This window comes from Pangasianodon hypophthalmus, chromosome 10, assembly GCF_027358585.1.
Source record: "Pangasianodon hypophthalmus isolate fPanHyp1 chromosome 10, fPanHyp1.pri, whole genome shotgun sequence".
In the NCBI taxonomy this organism is placed as follows: domain Eukaryota; kingdom Metazoa; phylum Chordata; class Actinopteri; order Siluriformes; family Pangasiidae; genus Pangasianodon; species Pangasianodon hypophthalmus.
The window spans coordinates 20367982-20381143 of NC_069719.1; the positions used below are offsets into that span (position 1 = coordinate 20367982).

General features: G+C 41.3%; 1 protein-coding gene across 2 annotated transcripts; it reads left to right on the forward strand.

Moving 5' to 3' along the window:
• Positions 1–6805: 6805 nt before the first annotated feature.
• Positions 6806–12892, forward strand: zbtb42 (zinc finger and BTB domain containing 42). 2 transcript variants are annotated; one of them, XM_026934514.3, is made up of 2 exons: positions 6806–6947; positions 8261–12892. In XM_026934514.3, the coding sequence occupies exons 1-2, from the start codon at positions 6806–6808 to the stop codon at positions 9814–9816; spliced, it is 1698 nt and encodes a 565-aa protein (XP_026790315.1). In that variant the 3' UTR covers positions 9817–12892. The 2 variants fall into 2 exon arrangements, with proteins under 2 accessions (XP_026790315.1, XP_026790316.1); XM_026934515.3 differs by lacking the exon at positions 6806–6947 and adding an exon at positions 7679–7880.
• The last annotated feature ends 270 nt before the right edge of the window (positions 12893–13162 follow it).

Here is a 13162-nt window from a genome sequence, read left to right on the forward strand (position 1 = left end):
GATAAATCATGTCAGATCTTTTTCTACCTTTAATGTGATATAGCAGCCAACAAAATTCAAGTGAAAACTCATAGAAACGTTTTGGGGGAAAAAGAAAAAAAAAAAACCTTACAGTAACCAAGTTGCATAACCATAATAGGGGAATGTTACTGTGATCATTTTCATCGGTGATGTGATTCTAATTAACCCAAAATAAAGATCAGGTGTTTCTGTAGGATTTTCTTGACATCTTCTTGGTTTCAACCGACTGCTGAAGCCATGGTGCACAAAGAGATTACAAAGAATGTACAGTGTTGAAAGGTATAAATCAGGAGAGGGGTACAAAAGAATTTCTAAAACATTAGATGTACAATGGAACACTGTGAAGGTCATCATCAACGAGTGGAGAAAATGGGGCATCACAGTCACATTACCAAGAACAGGACGTCCCTCCAAAATTGATGAAAGGACAAGAAGAATACTTATCAGGGAGGCTGCCAAAAGACCTACGGCAACATTAAAGGAGCTGCAGGAATATCTGGCAAGTGCTGGTCACTCCCTGCATGTGACGACAAGCTCATATTCTTCACATGTCGAATCACAGGGCTAGACGGAAGCCCTTTCTCATGGAAAAATCCCACTCAAGCATGCCTAAAGTTTTGCCAAACTATGTGGCAAATGTCTTATGGTCTGATGAGACCAGTTTAGAACTTATGTGGCATAATTCTAGAAGATTTGTTTTATACAGTTTATCACCCAAAGAACATCAAACCCATGGTGAAGCTTGGTGGTGGCACCATCATATTATGGAGCAGCTTCTCTTCAGCTGGGACCGGGGCTCTAGTCAAGATAGAAGGAATCATGGATAGCTCCAAATACCAATCTATTTTGGCACAAAACCTGCAGGCCTCTGTTAGACAGCTGAAGATGAAGAAAACATTTCACTTTCTAGCACAATAACAAAACACCAATCCAAGTCAATAAAGGAATGGCTTCAGAAGAAGAACATCAACGTTTTGGAATGGCCCAGTCAGAGTCTAGATCTAAATCCTATTGAAAACAGTGGCATGACTTGCAGTTTGATAGATCTGGAGTATTTTTGCAAGGAAGAGTAGAATAAAATTGCCAAATCAAGATAAGTTGGTAGACTCTTACCCAAAAAAGTCTGAGTGCTGTATTACAAGCAAAAGGTGCTTCAAAAAAGTATTAGTTAAGGAGTGTGTACACTTATGCAACCATTTCATTTGAATTTTGTTGGTTGCTATATCGCATTAAAGGTGGAAACAGATCTGACATGATTTATCTTTGTTTAATTGTTTACATCAGAAAAAAAACCCCGCAATTTTACCCTAATATGTGTACACGAACAATTAAAACTCACCTTAAGGAAGCTGGATTATTCAGAAGAAAGAATTACTCCTCACCATAACAACATAAGTAGCTTTGTGTTAAATCGATTTCACTAGGCATACTACATAACAGACTGAAAAACTGCAATTCCTTTTCTTTGTCATATTCATACGCCATGTTCAATCAGCAACAAATATGCAATGTATAGTATGGACCTACCCTTTCTGTTTTGAATTAATTCCGTTGTTTTCTGATTTCCTGCTGTGTCTTCTGGTTTGCTGTTGTGCTCTTGGTTTGTTAATGTGTTTTGAACTTAAGGCCACCTTATGATAGGGTGCTGTGTTGCAGCACCCCTTAACATAACGTTTTCTTCCAAGGTCCAAAATCAGCAGCCACAGGATCATGAGGAAGTTTAAAAATGCAGCTCTCTGACACTGGTGTGTATATCTAACCTACAGCCTCTTCTACTTCAGCAAAACACTGACTCATGCCTGTTAAAACTTAGAAGGCTTAGAATCTTTCCATATTATTATAGGACTGGAGATCAAATCCTACATGTGAACCCTATAACCCCATTTTTAATCCACAGTGTACATTATCTTTCCCCTGCCTTTGTATGTTCAGAATATATTAGGACATTCAGTTCCACACAGATGCTGCCTGTGAGACCGTGAGTGTGAGGAGCATCTAATGTCCCGTGTGCTGGAACTGGAAATGAATGACATGGTGAAACTCCGGCTGGGCTGAGCAAAGGTCTGCAAAGGAATGTGCTGCTATTGTCCGAGTGAAGAGAGGGTCGGGGGGGATGCCATTGATGAGTGCAAAGTGAAAGAGTGAGCCTCCTGGAAGCTCTCTGTCTCTCTCTTCTGTGAGAACCTCTCGTAGTCGCTGGCTCTCTCGGGAGCTCCGGTCCCAGGGTGCACAACAACTGCTTTGTTTCACCCATAAACACACACCCCAGCGAAATACAATCAACCTCCCTCTCTCTCCGGTTGGGGAAACTAGGGGCTTCATTTACATCTCATAGAACAACATCGTCCTCAGGAAATCATTACACCCATGCTGATCAGCCTGCTATACAAGCAGGACATAGTTGATTTTGATAGTGAAGTCAACAGATTCACTGTTTCCATAATGGGCCTTCTCAGAGTTGTGTGACGCTTATAGACTCTAACCTGTTGTTATTTAACCTTAATAAACATTAAGAGTACATTAGTGTATATATTCACAACATTAATAATACATTCTGGATAATAAGCTTCTCAAATTGGTAAAAAAAAAAAAAAAAGAGCTGTAAAGTATGTACATTTTTACACGTAATATATTTAATACATCTACTCAGAAAATAGACTAATTGTTCAATATGAACGGGGGTTTAAAACGAAACGAACTTAAAGTCTCTTCCAAGGAATTCGCTGGAGCCGTGGCAGAACTCTTCCACCGTGGTACCCAATATCCACTGCTTCCCCAGGGCTATGAAGCCTTTTCATACTGCTACAAAATAAGTAATCAGAACCCCGGCCAGTGTAGAAGAAGCAGCACAACTGGTCTCGAGTCAGTGTGCAAGTAGAACTCTCCCAGCACCCCAGGGAGAAGCTGCAAATGGGCTTTTCAAAGCGTTTGACAGCTGGGACCCGGGCCAAAGGTGACCCAAGCAGTTGTGGAGGGCACAAGCTCAGCAGCTGCACCTCCAAGTTTGCTTCTTTACTACGCGCCTTAACAACAATATAAGGATTCAGAAGAAGGATTTAATGGTATGGAAAAAACTCACGGTCTGGTGAATGCAAAACCAAATATCAATCAAATGACCAAGTATGTGTTTTTCGCTTTACCTCATCCAAAATCTATACAATGGTTTTGGAACAATGCATAGTATGTGTGAATAAAATTAGTCCAAGAGTGTGGACGATTGCCAATGGCCTCATTAATATTCATACAGCCTATGGAACACTCAGACATGGCTCTTTGAACATTTTCATTTTTAATATACATGCATTTGGTGGAAATTCCCAATCATAAGCATAGTATCATAGTATTGTTAAGGTTACTTACATCCTTTAGTCACACATTTATATAGGAAAAAGAAATGTAGCCAAAATAGAGAACATAATGCCCACATTCTGGATCCAATTCTCAGACTTCAGTGAATCAATGAACTGGAAATGAATAAATCAAAATAAATTTGTAGGTGTGGAGGCACAAGTTAAAGGTACTTTCTATAGCTGGGTCTGAGAACAAAGGCCGCTCCCATTGACCAGAATCTTTCAGGAGTAACCGATCAGATTACACACATTTTTTCTCAAAAGCAAAGTCAGTTAAAATGCAAAATAATAGTGTTATGCATTACCTGCTATTACATATGCCATACATAAGCTATTTGTGACACATTTAGAAATATGAACTGTGGCGTGTGTGTATATGTGTGTGTGTTGTGTGACAACATTAGCATCGCTGAGAGGTGAGTCAGTGCCAAAGCATTCCAACTCTGATCAGGATTAGCCCCCACCACCCTCCATGAGATCCCAGCCACACACACACACACACACACAAACTTACAACAATGTACAGAGAAGGAGGCGGGAACTGTCTCCAAAGGCCTCTAATTATACACTTAAATCTACTGAAAAGAGAGGAATGCATTTTCCTCAACTCATTTGATGGAATAGCTACAATTTGGAGCATTAAAAACTCTTTAGGCAGGTTCTTCACTGCTAAACGTCTAGAACCCCCTCTAAGTGGGCACTTGATTTTCTCGAGAAAGAGACTGCTCTTACTTCGAGACTCTTGGGTTCATTCGAGTTGCCACTCAGTTTTGTTGAAGTGGTCTATGTGAGGATATGTCTCGCTCTAAAATGTGCTGGTTTGTGACCTTGGGGATTTTTACGCAGGGCTACACTCAGCAACTACTGGATGGAGACACCTGGCTTTAGGTCAAGTAGATCAGGGAGACTGCTGCAATGCTCTATCTTTATATATCCATATCTCTCTGTATGCTGCCGATAAGGCTTGATATGTTTCTGCAGAAGATTAATTTACACAACTATTATGTCTGACTTATTCTTTACAAAGAAAAACCAAGCCAGAAATGATTTAATGCAATATTAGACAATCTGTCACAACTTTGCAACAACTGTGGGCTTTAAATACGAAGAAAGAAGCATCATTAGAAGTCTACAGTTCTTAAATATAGTAATACAAAGAAAGGAAGAAAGTATGCTTAGATAAGAGAAATCATTTTGGATTTTATACTGAATGCCTAACACTGGATTTAAACAAAGAATGAAATGAATTTGTACATTTTCCCATATACCCAAATGAACACCTAAGACTTTTGCTTCCTTCTTTACGCCAGGCCACAAGACTATAGTAATCAAGTTATGTAATCTAATTAGCTGGTCTGAGAAAACTCTTAAATAGGTGGGTTAGGGGATATGTTTCTTAGGGCAGAAACAGCTGAAATAGAGTGGGGGAGACCCCAGCTGTAAGCTTTTTTCAGGGGGCCAGGGATTTCTAGCCACACCCCTACTTGTGACCAACAATTATCCTCATATAAACTGCAGGCTGAATTCACATCCTTCAAGCTGTTAAGTAACTTCTTAAGCATTACCTTAAATACTTGATTCTGTGACAGTGTGATACACAATTCAATAAGGGTTCTATTTAAAAAAAGAAAAGAAGAATGCTTTTGCAGAGCTGTTCATAGCGTAAATGCAGTGGCAGCCATTTTGAACCCTGGGTCTTAATAAGAATCACATGGATCAGAGATCTAGCTTTCAGGATTTGTGAAGAATCTCACTGTACTGCCTGTATCCTCTTTAAATATTGTATAATGTTTTTGATTTCTAGCATACTTTGGATGAGACTTAACAATTCTAGATAGTATGGTCTTTTTCTCCTGTTTGCCTACAATAGGCAAACAGGAGAAGTGAGTGCTAGTGAGTGTTTATATTTTTGGGCACTCTGTGCTGCTACTGTAGAGCAAGGCCTGTTTCCAAGGGCACACACACACTACATTCACTATCCACTTTAATAGGAACACACGTACACCTGCACATTCATGCACTTATCTAATCAGCCAATCATGTCGAAGCAGCACAATGCAAAAAATCATGCAGATACAGGTAAGAGCTTCAGTTAATGTTCACATCAAACATCAGAATGAAGAAAAAGTGTGATCTCTGTGACTTTGATCATGGCATGATTGTTGATGCCAGATGGGCTGGTTTGAGAGTTTCATAAACTGCTGGTCTCCTGGGAATTTCACACACAACAGTATCTAGAGTTTACACAGATTGGTGCAAAAAACAAAAAACATTCTTTGATGCTTTGTTGATAAGTGAGGTCAGAGGAGAATGGCCAGATTGGTTTGAGCTGCCAGGAAGGAACTCAAAGTAACTCAAATAATCACTCTTTACAACCGTGGTGATCAGAAAAGCATCTTAGAATGCACAAAACATTGAACCTTGAGGTGGATGGGCTACAATAGCAGAAAACCACATTGCGTTCAGCTGTCTAGTTTCGGAGAGTCTGTGCCTGTGATAGCCTCAGATCCTTGTTCTTGGCTGATAGGTGTGGAACCTGATGTGGTCTTCTGCTGTTGTAGCCCATCCACGTCAAAGCTTGATGTGTCGTGTGTTCTGAGATGCTTTTCTGCTCACCACGGTTATAAAGAGTGCTTATTTGAGTTACTATAGCCTTCCTGTCAGCTCAAACCAGTCTGGTCATTCTCCTCTGATCTCTCATCAACAAGGTGTTTCATCCTGCTGACCCTCTTCTCACATGGTTTTTTTTTTGTTTGTTTGTTTTTTGCATCATTCTGTGTAAACTCTAGAGACTGTTGTGTGTGAAAATCCCAGAAGATCAGCAGTTTCTGAAATACTCAAACCAGCCCATCTGGTACCAACAACCGTGCCATGGTTAAAGTCACGGAGATGACACGTTTTCTTCCTTCTGATGTTTGATGTGAACATTAACTGAAGCTCTTGACCTGTATCTGCATGATATTTTGCATTGTGCTGCTGCCGCATGATTGACTGATTAGATAACTGCATGAATGTGCAGGTGTAAAGGTGTTCCTAATAAAGTGGACAGTAAGTGTATATATCATTTTCCTGGTATGTGGAAGTGATGACCTATCACTCTGAAACTATAGGGGGAAAGAGGTGACCACCTCAATAACAAGGAAAGGTACAGTTTAGCTTAAGACTTGTTTTTTTTCCTGAGAGTGTAGTGTTAAGTGTAGAAATGAGGCTAAAGTATGAAATGAGTCTTATATCTGAGTGTGTATGAAACTGAGTGGGTATGAAACTGAAGGATAAACTGAAGTAAAGTGACACATTAGCACAGCTGTGTGAGGGGAAGTGGACTGAGAGAGTTGCTGCCGCGCTGTGAGGTGAAGCAGAAATACAGCACAATGGCTCTTACTCTCGTTATCGCGAGACTGCAGCGTTTAGCGACCTGACAGAGAGAGAGAGAGATGGAGAGAGAGAGAGAGGGAGAGAGAGAGACTCAACAACCGAGAAGTGGAGAAAGCAGCACCGAGAGACGCCGACATCTGGCCACACATCATGAAAAGACGGCAGAACATCTGAGGAAACAAGAAAAGCGTCGACATTTCTGTAAGTACTGTGTTGTGCTGAAAACGGGAAGGTGTAAAGTTGTGTGTGTGTGTGTGTGTGTGTTACCTCGTTCACTACCTCCGCGCAGTGCAGTTGTCGACTTGCTTCGGCGTTAAAGGCTCACACACACACACACACACACACACACACACTGAGGCACTTTGCAGCTAGCTTTGCTAAAGAGACTTTTCTCGTCACCTTTTTGGACAATTTTACCTCACGGTGTTTACATCATAAAACGCTGTTTTTTATGTTCACTCAGCCATAAAATGTGTCTTAATGATTATATTTGTGAATATTTTCTGAATAATAAAGATTTATAAGGAATTTAAAGCGACTAAACTTTAAAAAAAATAAAAATAAATAAAAAGTTGATATCTAAAGGGCCAGTGCAGGCTGTTCTGACTTTCTCCCAAAGTTTTCCACAAGCAGGGAGCAGCGGCTGTGATCATGTCCGAGTGTAATATCGTAATCAGTGCACACACACACTCTCTCACACTCTCTCACACTCTCACACACACGCAAAGTTCGGTATATGAACCGTGATTTTCTCCTCCAGTCGCAGGATTCCGGGTAACATATGGCGTAAAGGCGAGCACAGCTGGAGGTAGCGTTAGCACGGCGCTGATGTCAGAGCAGCTGACTCCACAGCTTGCGGGATAATTAGTGAACAGGGCCACCAGTTCAGCCACTCGCGCGCGCGGTTGTGCTCGGACGTGAAGCGCGAGCTCTTTCCTCTCTCTCTCTCTCTCTCGCTTTCGCTCTCGAGCGCGCGCTTTTATTTATTTTTTTGTGTTATTGTTATTGTTATTGTTATTAGCGCGAGCTCCGGAGCGCGAGCGAGCTCAGTGTCGAGTTTGTGTTCCTCGCGACTCAGTGGAGGTGCGCGCAAAAAAAAAGTCACGAGCGACTTCTCTAAACGCCTCGGAGAAGGTAAGGCAGTGATTCATTTACTGAAAATAAACTATAGCGACGCTCTGCTGTTGACTGCAAACGTCTGTAGGTTCCTTTCTGCGTTGTTTTTCTAGATCTGCATTAGGTAAAGTTTTTTATTCATTATAGTGAAGTTGTCAAAAAAAAAAAAAAAATTCCACACTGATTTCAGCACCTTCTGCATTATTGTTATGCTGTATTTAAAACCAGTTCAGTGCCAATACCAGTGTTTTGTATTTTAAATCTGGTGTATGGTTTTACTCATGTTTTGTCTCCAGTGGTCTCTGGTCCTAACGCTTTGCTAAGCCTGTTTTGTCGCCTCTGTTTGAACGCCTCGCCCTGTTTATTCAACATCCGGTTTTTCCTGTTCTCTCTGCCAGGTTATGAGAGAAGCATGGAGTTCCCAGACCATAGCCGCCACTTGCTGCAGTGCCTTAGTCAGCAGCGTCACCAGGGCTTCCTGTGCGACTGCACGGTGCTGGTTGGAGCAGCACGGTTCCGTGCGCACCGGGCCGTGTTAGCCTCGTGCAGCATGTACTTCCACCTTTTCTACCGGGACCAGCTGGACACCCACGACGTGGTGCGACTGAACAGCGACATCGTGACGGCGCCGGCATTCAGCTTGCTCCTCGAGTTCATGTATGAGGGTAAGCTCGAGTTCAGCACGCTGCCGGTGGAGGACGTGCTGGCCGCCGCCAGTTACCTGCATATGTATGACATTGTCAAAGTGTGCAAGGGAAGGCTGAAAGAAAAGGAGCTGTCCTGCCTGGATGAGAAACTTGTTGACAGTGTGAGTCTGAGCTGCTTGGACAGGGAGAGCTTGACTGACAGGGAGACAGAGCCCAGCAAAATCCCCCTGAGAGGCCAAATGGCAGATGACATGGACATGGATGACATCACAGATTGCGATAGGCCAGCACTGGCAAGGCAGAAGGCTAACGGTCACCTCAGTGGGTCTCCGGACCTTGTAGGTGTCAATTATGTGTCAGCCGAGGCCGAGGCCCGTGTGCGAACAGCTGGAAAAACGAATGTGGACGTCAGCGGTGCGTCCCAAAGGTCCCGGGCGCCCGATGACACGGACAGTGCGCTGGACTTGTCTTTGAAGGCGCTGTCGGGCAGAGATGTGGGACAGCTGGCCCTCGACAGGCAGCAGCAGGGCATAGAGATGCACGCTCGAGACGAACACGGCACGCTGTCAGTGAAGGAGGAGGGTGGGGGTGCCAGCTTTGGGAATAGTGTGCCCATGACAGGGTTCGATGCCCTCTTTCGGGGCAAAAATGGCACTCTGCTGCCCCCGGAGGAGCACCTGATGATGGAGGATGAAGAGGAGGAGGTGGTGGGGTTGGACGCTGATGAAGAGGAGGAGGGGATGGGAAGAAGGGTGGGGGTTTTAATGGCACAAAGGGAACGGAGCCACAGCCGAGAGGGGAGCGAGGAGGCTCGAGGAAGAGGAGAACTACACAGTGAGGAGGAAGATGACGACGAAGAGCTGGCCTCCACGGACATTGCTGCACTCCTGCCACCTCCAGGCACTGTTCCAGTCTGTGTGTGCCCACTATGCAGCAAGGCATTCCCAACACCACATGCTCTGCAGCCGCACCTGAGCTCGCACTTCCGCGAGCGGGAGGGCGCACGCACCAAGCTCTCACCCGACGCTTCGGTGCCCACCTGTGCTCAGTGTGGCAAGACCTTCTCATGTGCGTACACATTAAAGCGGCACGAGCGCACACACTCGGGCGAGAAGCCCTACACGTGTGCCACGTGCGGTAAGAGCTTCCAGTACTCGCACAACCTGAGCAGGCACGCAGTGGTGCACACACGCGAGAAACCTCACGCCTGCAAGTGGTGTGAGCGCCGCTTCACGCAGTCAGGAGACCTGTACCGCCATATCCGCAAGTTCCACTGCGCCCTCGTCAAGACCCTCTCTATTGGATAAGCACACTCCTTTTCTACTCCCAAAGGCTGTTTCTGACCTACATAGATGAAGTATTTAAACATAGAGGGGTGTCCTTCTCTAAACCCTAAGCCACACTGGTTTTTGGTGACTATGCACTCGACCGGCTGTAGATATGTTACAACTTAAAATTGGATCCAGTATTTTGCTGTATTTTAATGCAGAGTTTAAAGGTCTAAAAGACTAAAGGTCCTATTGGAGTCCCTCCACCCAGTGGAGAAGTGTGAAATGAAGGTTTTTGATGCACTTGGTCAGTCACTGGCAGCATCTTCTGAAGTTAAATGATAAATATGAGTTTTTTTGTCATGTCCTGTCAACAATAGTATAAGTTGTGAAGTAACTGCATATTCCTGAATGGATGAATCATTGTATTGAAGTGAGCAGTTGAAACATACGTTAAGTCATATCTGCAAATTGATTTAATCATAGCTTCATAATTTACAGATTTTTGATCTCTATTCGGGTTAAAGTCCTACTTGCTGAATCCGGAAAGGTGGAGAAGTTGGTAATTATTTGGCTGTCGCTTCTTTATCACTTCTGGGGAAACAGGGTCATGTGTCTCCTCTTGAATTGGAAACCGTTTCTGAAGTAATACAATTAACGCACAGGCAATTTGCAAGAACAACTACTACCTTTATTATAACTATTGCAGTTTTTCTGCAGTACATAAAATGAAACGAGGGTTTTTTGTTTGTTTTTGTTTTTGAGAAGCTGAATGAGGTGAAATGGGACCTCTGGATGGAACTCAGATAACCCTTTTTATTATTTTGCTAGCATTGAGTTCATTTTGGTGGGTCTTTATTAATCCTATTTGACTGGAAACACTAACAATTTGGTAAAAAATTCTGGTGGAACATGAATATTGAAGCCTTTCTATCTTTTTACTTAACTTTATCCTTTCGTTCCTTCCTAACATTTTTGAGTTAGTTGTTTTGGATAACGCTCACAGGTTAACTTTTGTTTTTTAGTTTTAACGCTCACAGGTTAAGTTTAGTTTTTTAGTTATAAAGGCAAGAGGCACTAAAAGTCCACATAATACTGTTTCATTTTTCCTGAGAAAACTTGATTAGAATTATTTATTAGTTCTGTGGTTTCAGGGTTTACTGTAAACATCTGAAGTATAGACAGTTGTGTTAGGTCCTAATATGTCCTATGGGTACTGTTTCGGCTACACTGAATGGATTGATTGTAAAATCAGTTGCTGTATATCGGTTTATCATTTCACTGTAACTTGTGTAGATAAGCCATTTTAATCACTGTTTATCAAGAGTTGACTCCAGAAATGCTAAGACGCACTTGCTTTGTGCATACATAGACTGTACATACAACACTGATATTCTGTAGGCTGCTATTTCTAACTGTATATTTATTGTAAATATGCATTTTATTTATCTTTGTTTTCTTGACAACATCTGGAATCTCTCAAATCTTTTGACTTTCGAAGTTGAAGTCTTCCCTTGTTTTGTTGGTCTGTTTTAAAGCCTGTAATGCTGTAAGGCTGTGACAGATGTAGCAGATTCATAAGCACAATGTCACCAAGACTTGCAATAGCTGGATTAATAGTCCTACAATTAAAAAAAAAAAAAGCATTATCCCAGGTATTTATTTAGGGAGTAACACATCACATTTTGCTCTAAACTACTGGAAGTGTTACAAACACTGTTTCAAGTGTTACAAACACAAGTTTCTGTCACCAGAACTGTTTAATGTAATGTTTCCTGCAAAAAAAAAAGAAAGAAAGAAAGAAAGAAACATTAGAGCATAAACGTGTGATTCTCACTGACTGGACTACACTTTGAAACCATTTCGTCATTGTTGCACATTTGTTGGGCAGCTGTTTAAAAAGCGTATGTTTTTACAAGCTCTGTGTATGTTTAAGGGTCTTCAGTTAAGCTTCTGTGTGGGACACTGGAAATTAGTGGAACTTACATGAACTTTTTCAGAGAATGGTGTAATTATATTACTAAGTAGAACTGGAAAGTAAGTCTTTTTCAGATGGTCTATTTGACGCAGCTAATACTGATGAATTGTGGGTGCTTTATTTGAAATGTATGTGTGTATGTGTGTGTTGATAAAAATCTGACTCCACTGACGTTCATATGTTGAAGTAATATGCATCGACTTGATCTACACAGTATGTGCCTTGTTGACACACATTAATCCAACAGCAAATTCATTATTGGGCATTATTGTGGGCCTGTAATTATTCATTCTCCACAAGCTGTTACTAATGGCAAAAAAAAAAAAAAAAGGCAACATAAGGTGATAACATTTTGTTTGCTTTTCATGTTAAAATTGACAGTACAATAAGAGTGTTTTTTAAGATAGAAAAGATCACAAAATGTTAAAAGAACAGAATACGATATTATGATATTAGGCTGTGTATAGTACATAGAGGAAACAGGTGCATCATACTTGAAGTAACTTCCTGTTCGGATGCAGTCATGTGATCAGCAGTGAGCCAATATTTAACTATCACATATGACCAGCAGGAGCATAATCATGGATAATGCAAGCATCAGTAATAATTCTTTAAGATGTGCTTTGATTTGAGAAATCGAGCCATTACTTTAGGCATGAATATGCTTTTCTTCAGCAAAAGTGTGTGTGTAAACATTAATACTGGAATATCTGTCTTCTAAGGTTCAGACTGTGAAACTGTATAATCATAAGAGTTATTTATTGATTTCTTTCTTGTGCAAATATTTTACTGAGTTTGACTTAAGTAATGAAAGATGCTACTAAACGGAGAACATTTTTAATAGACTTTGTAGAAGTGCCATTAGATTTAATATAATTTTTTTGATAAGAAACATATATTTTATAGGAAACAGATGCTTTGGTGTTAGTGCTGTAGTGAATGTAGGTGACAATCTGTTTGATTTAATTTTTTTTTTTTTTTTGGACAGATTAACGCTGTTATGTTCCGACTTGGAATTTGTTTGTGCTTTTTATTTGCCGCTTTTGACGTGTACCCGTGTGTGTGCTGTGGAAAAAGTGACAATCTTGAGCTAGGACTTTATTTCGATTCTGTATAGATTAAATAGAGAATCTTATGTCATAACTGTGTGTGTTTGTGTGTATATATGTGTGTGTTTCTTAAGTTATTTCACAGTTGAAATGCTGGTATTTCTCATGTTACTCTTGCACTTTACTGTACTGATAAATGACAAAATATTAACTGATCTTTTTTTTTTTTTTTTTTATAGAACAATAGTACAGTTTTACATGAATTATTATTTTTTACGTGTTTTATTAAGCACATCTCACGGAGGAAACCTTGTCCCAGAGCCTCTTTTCAAGGACTTATTGTCAAGGAGGATCTCTC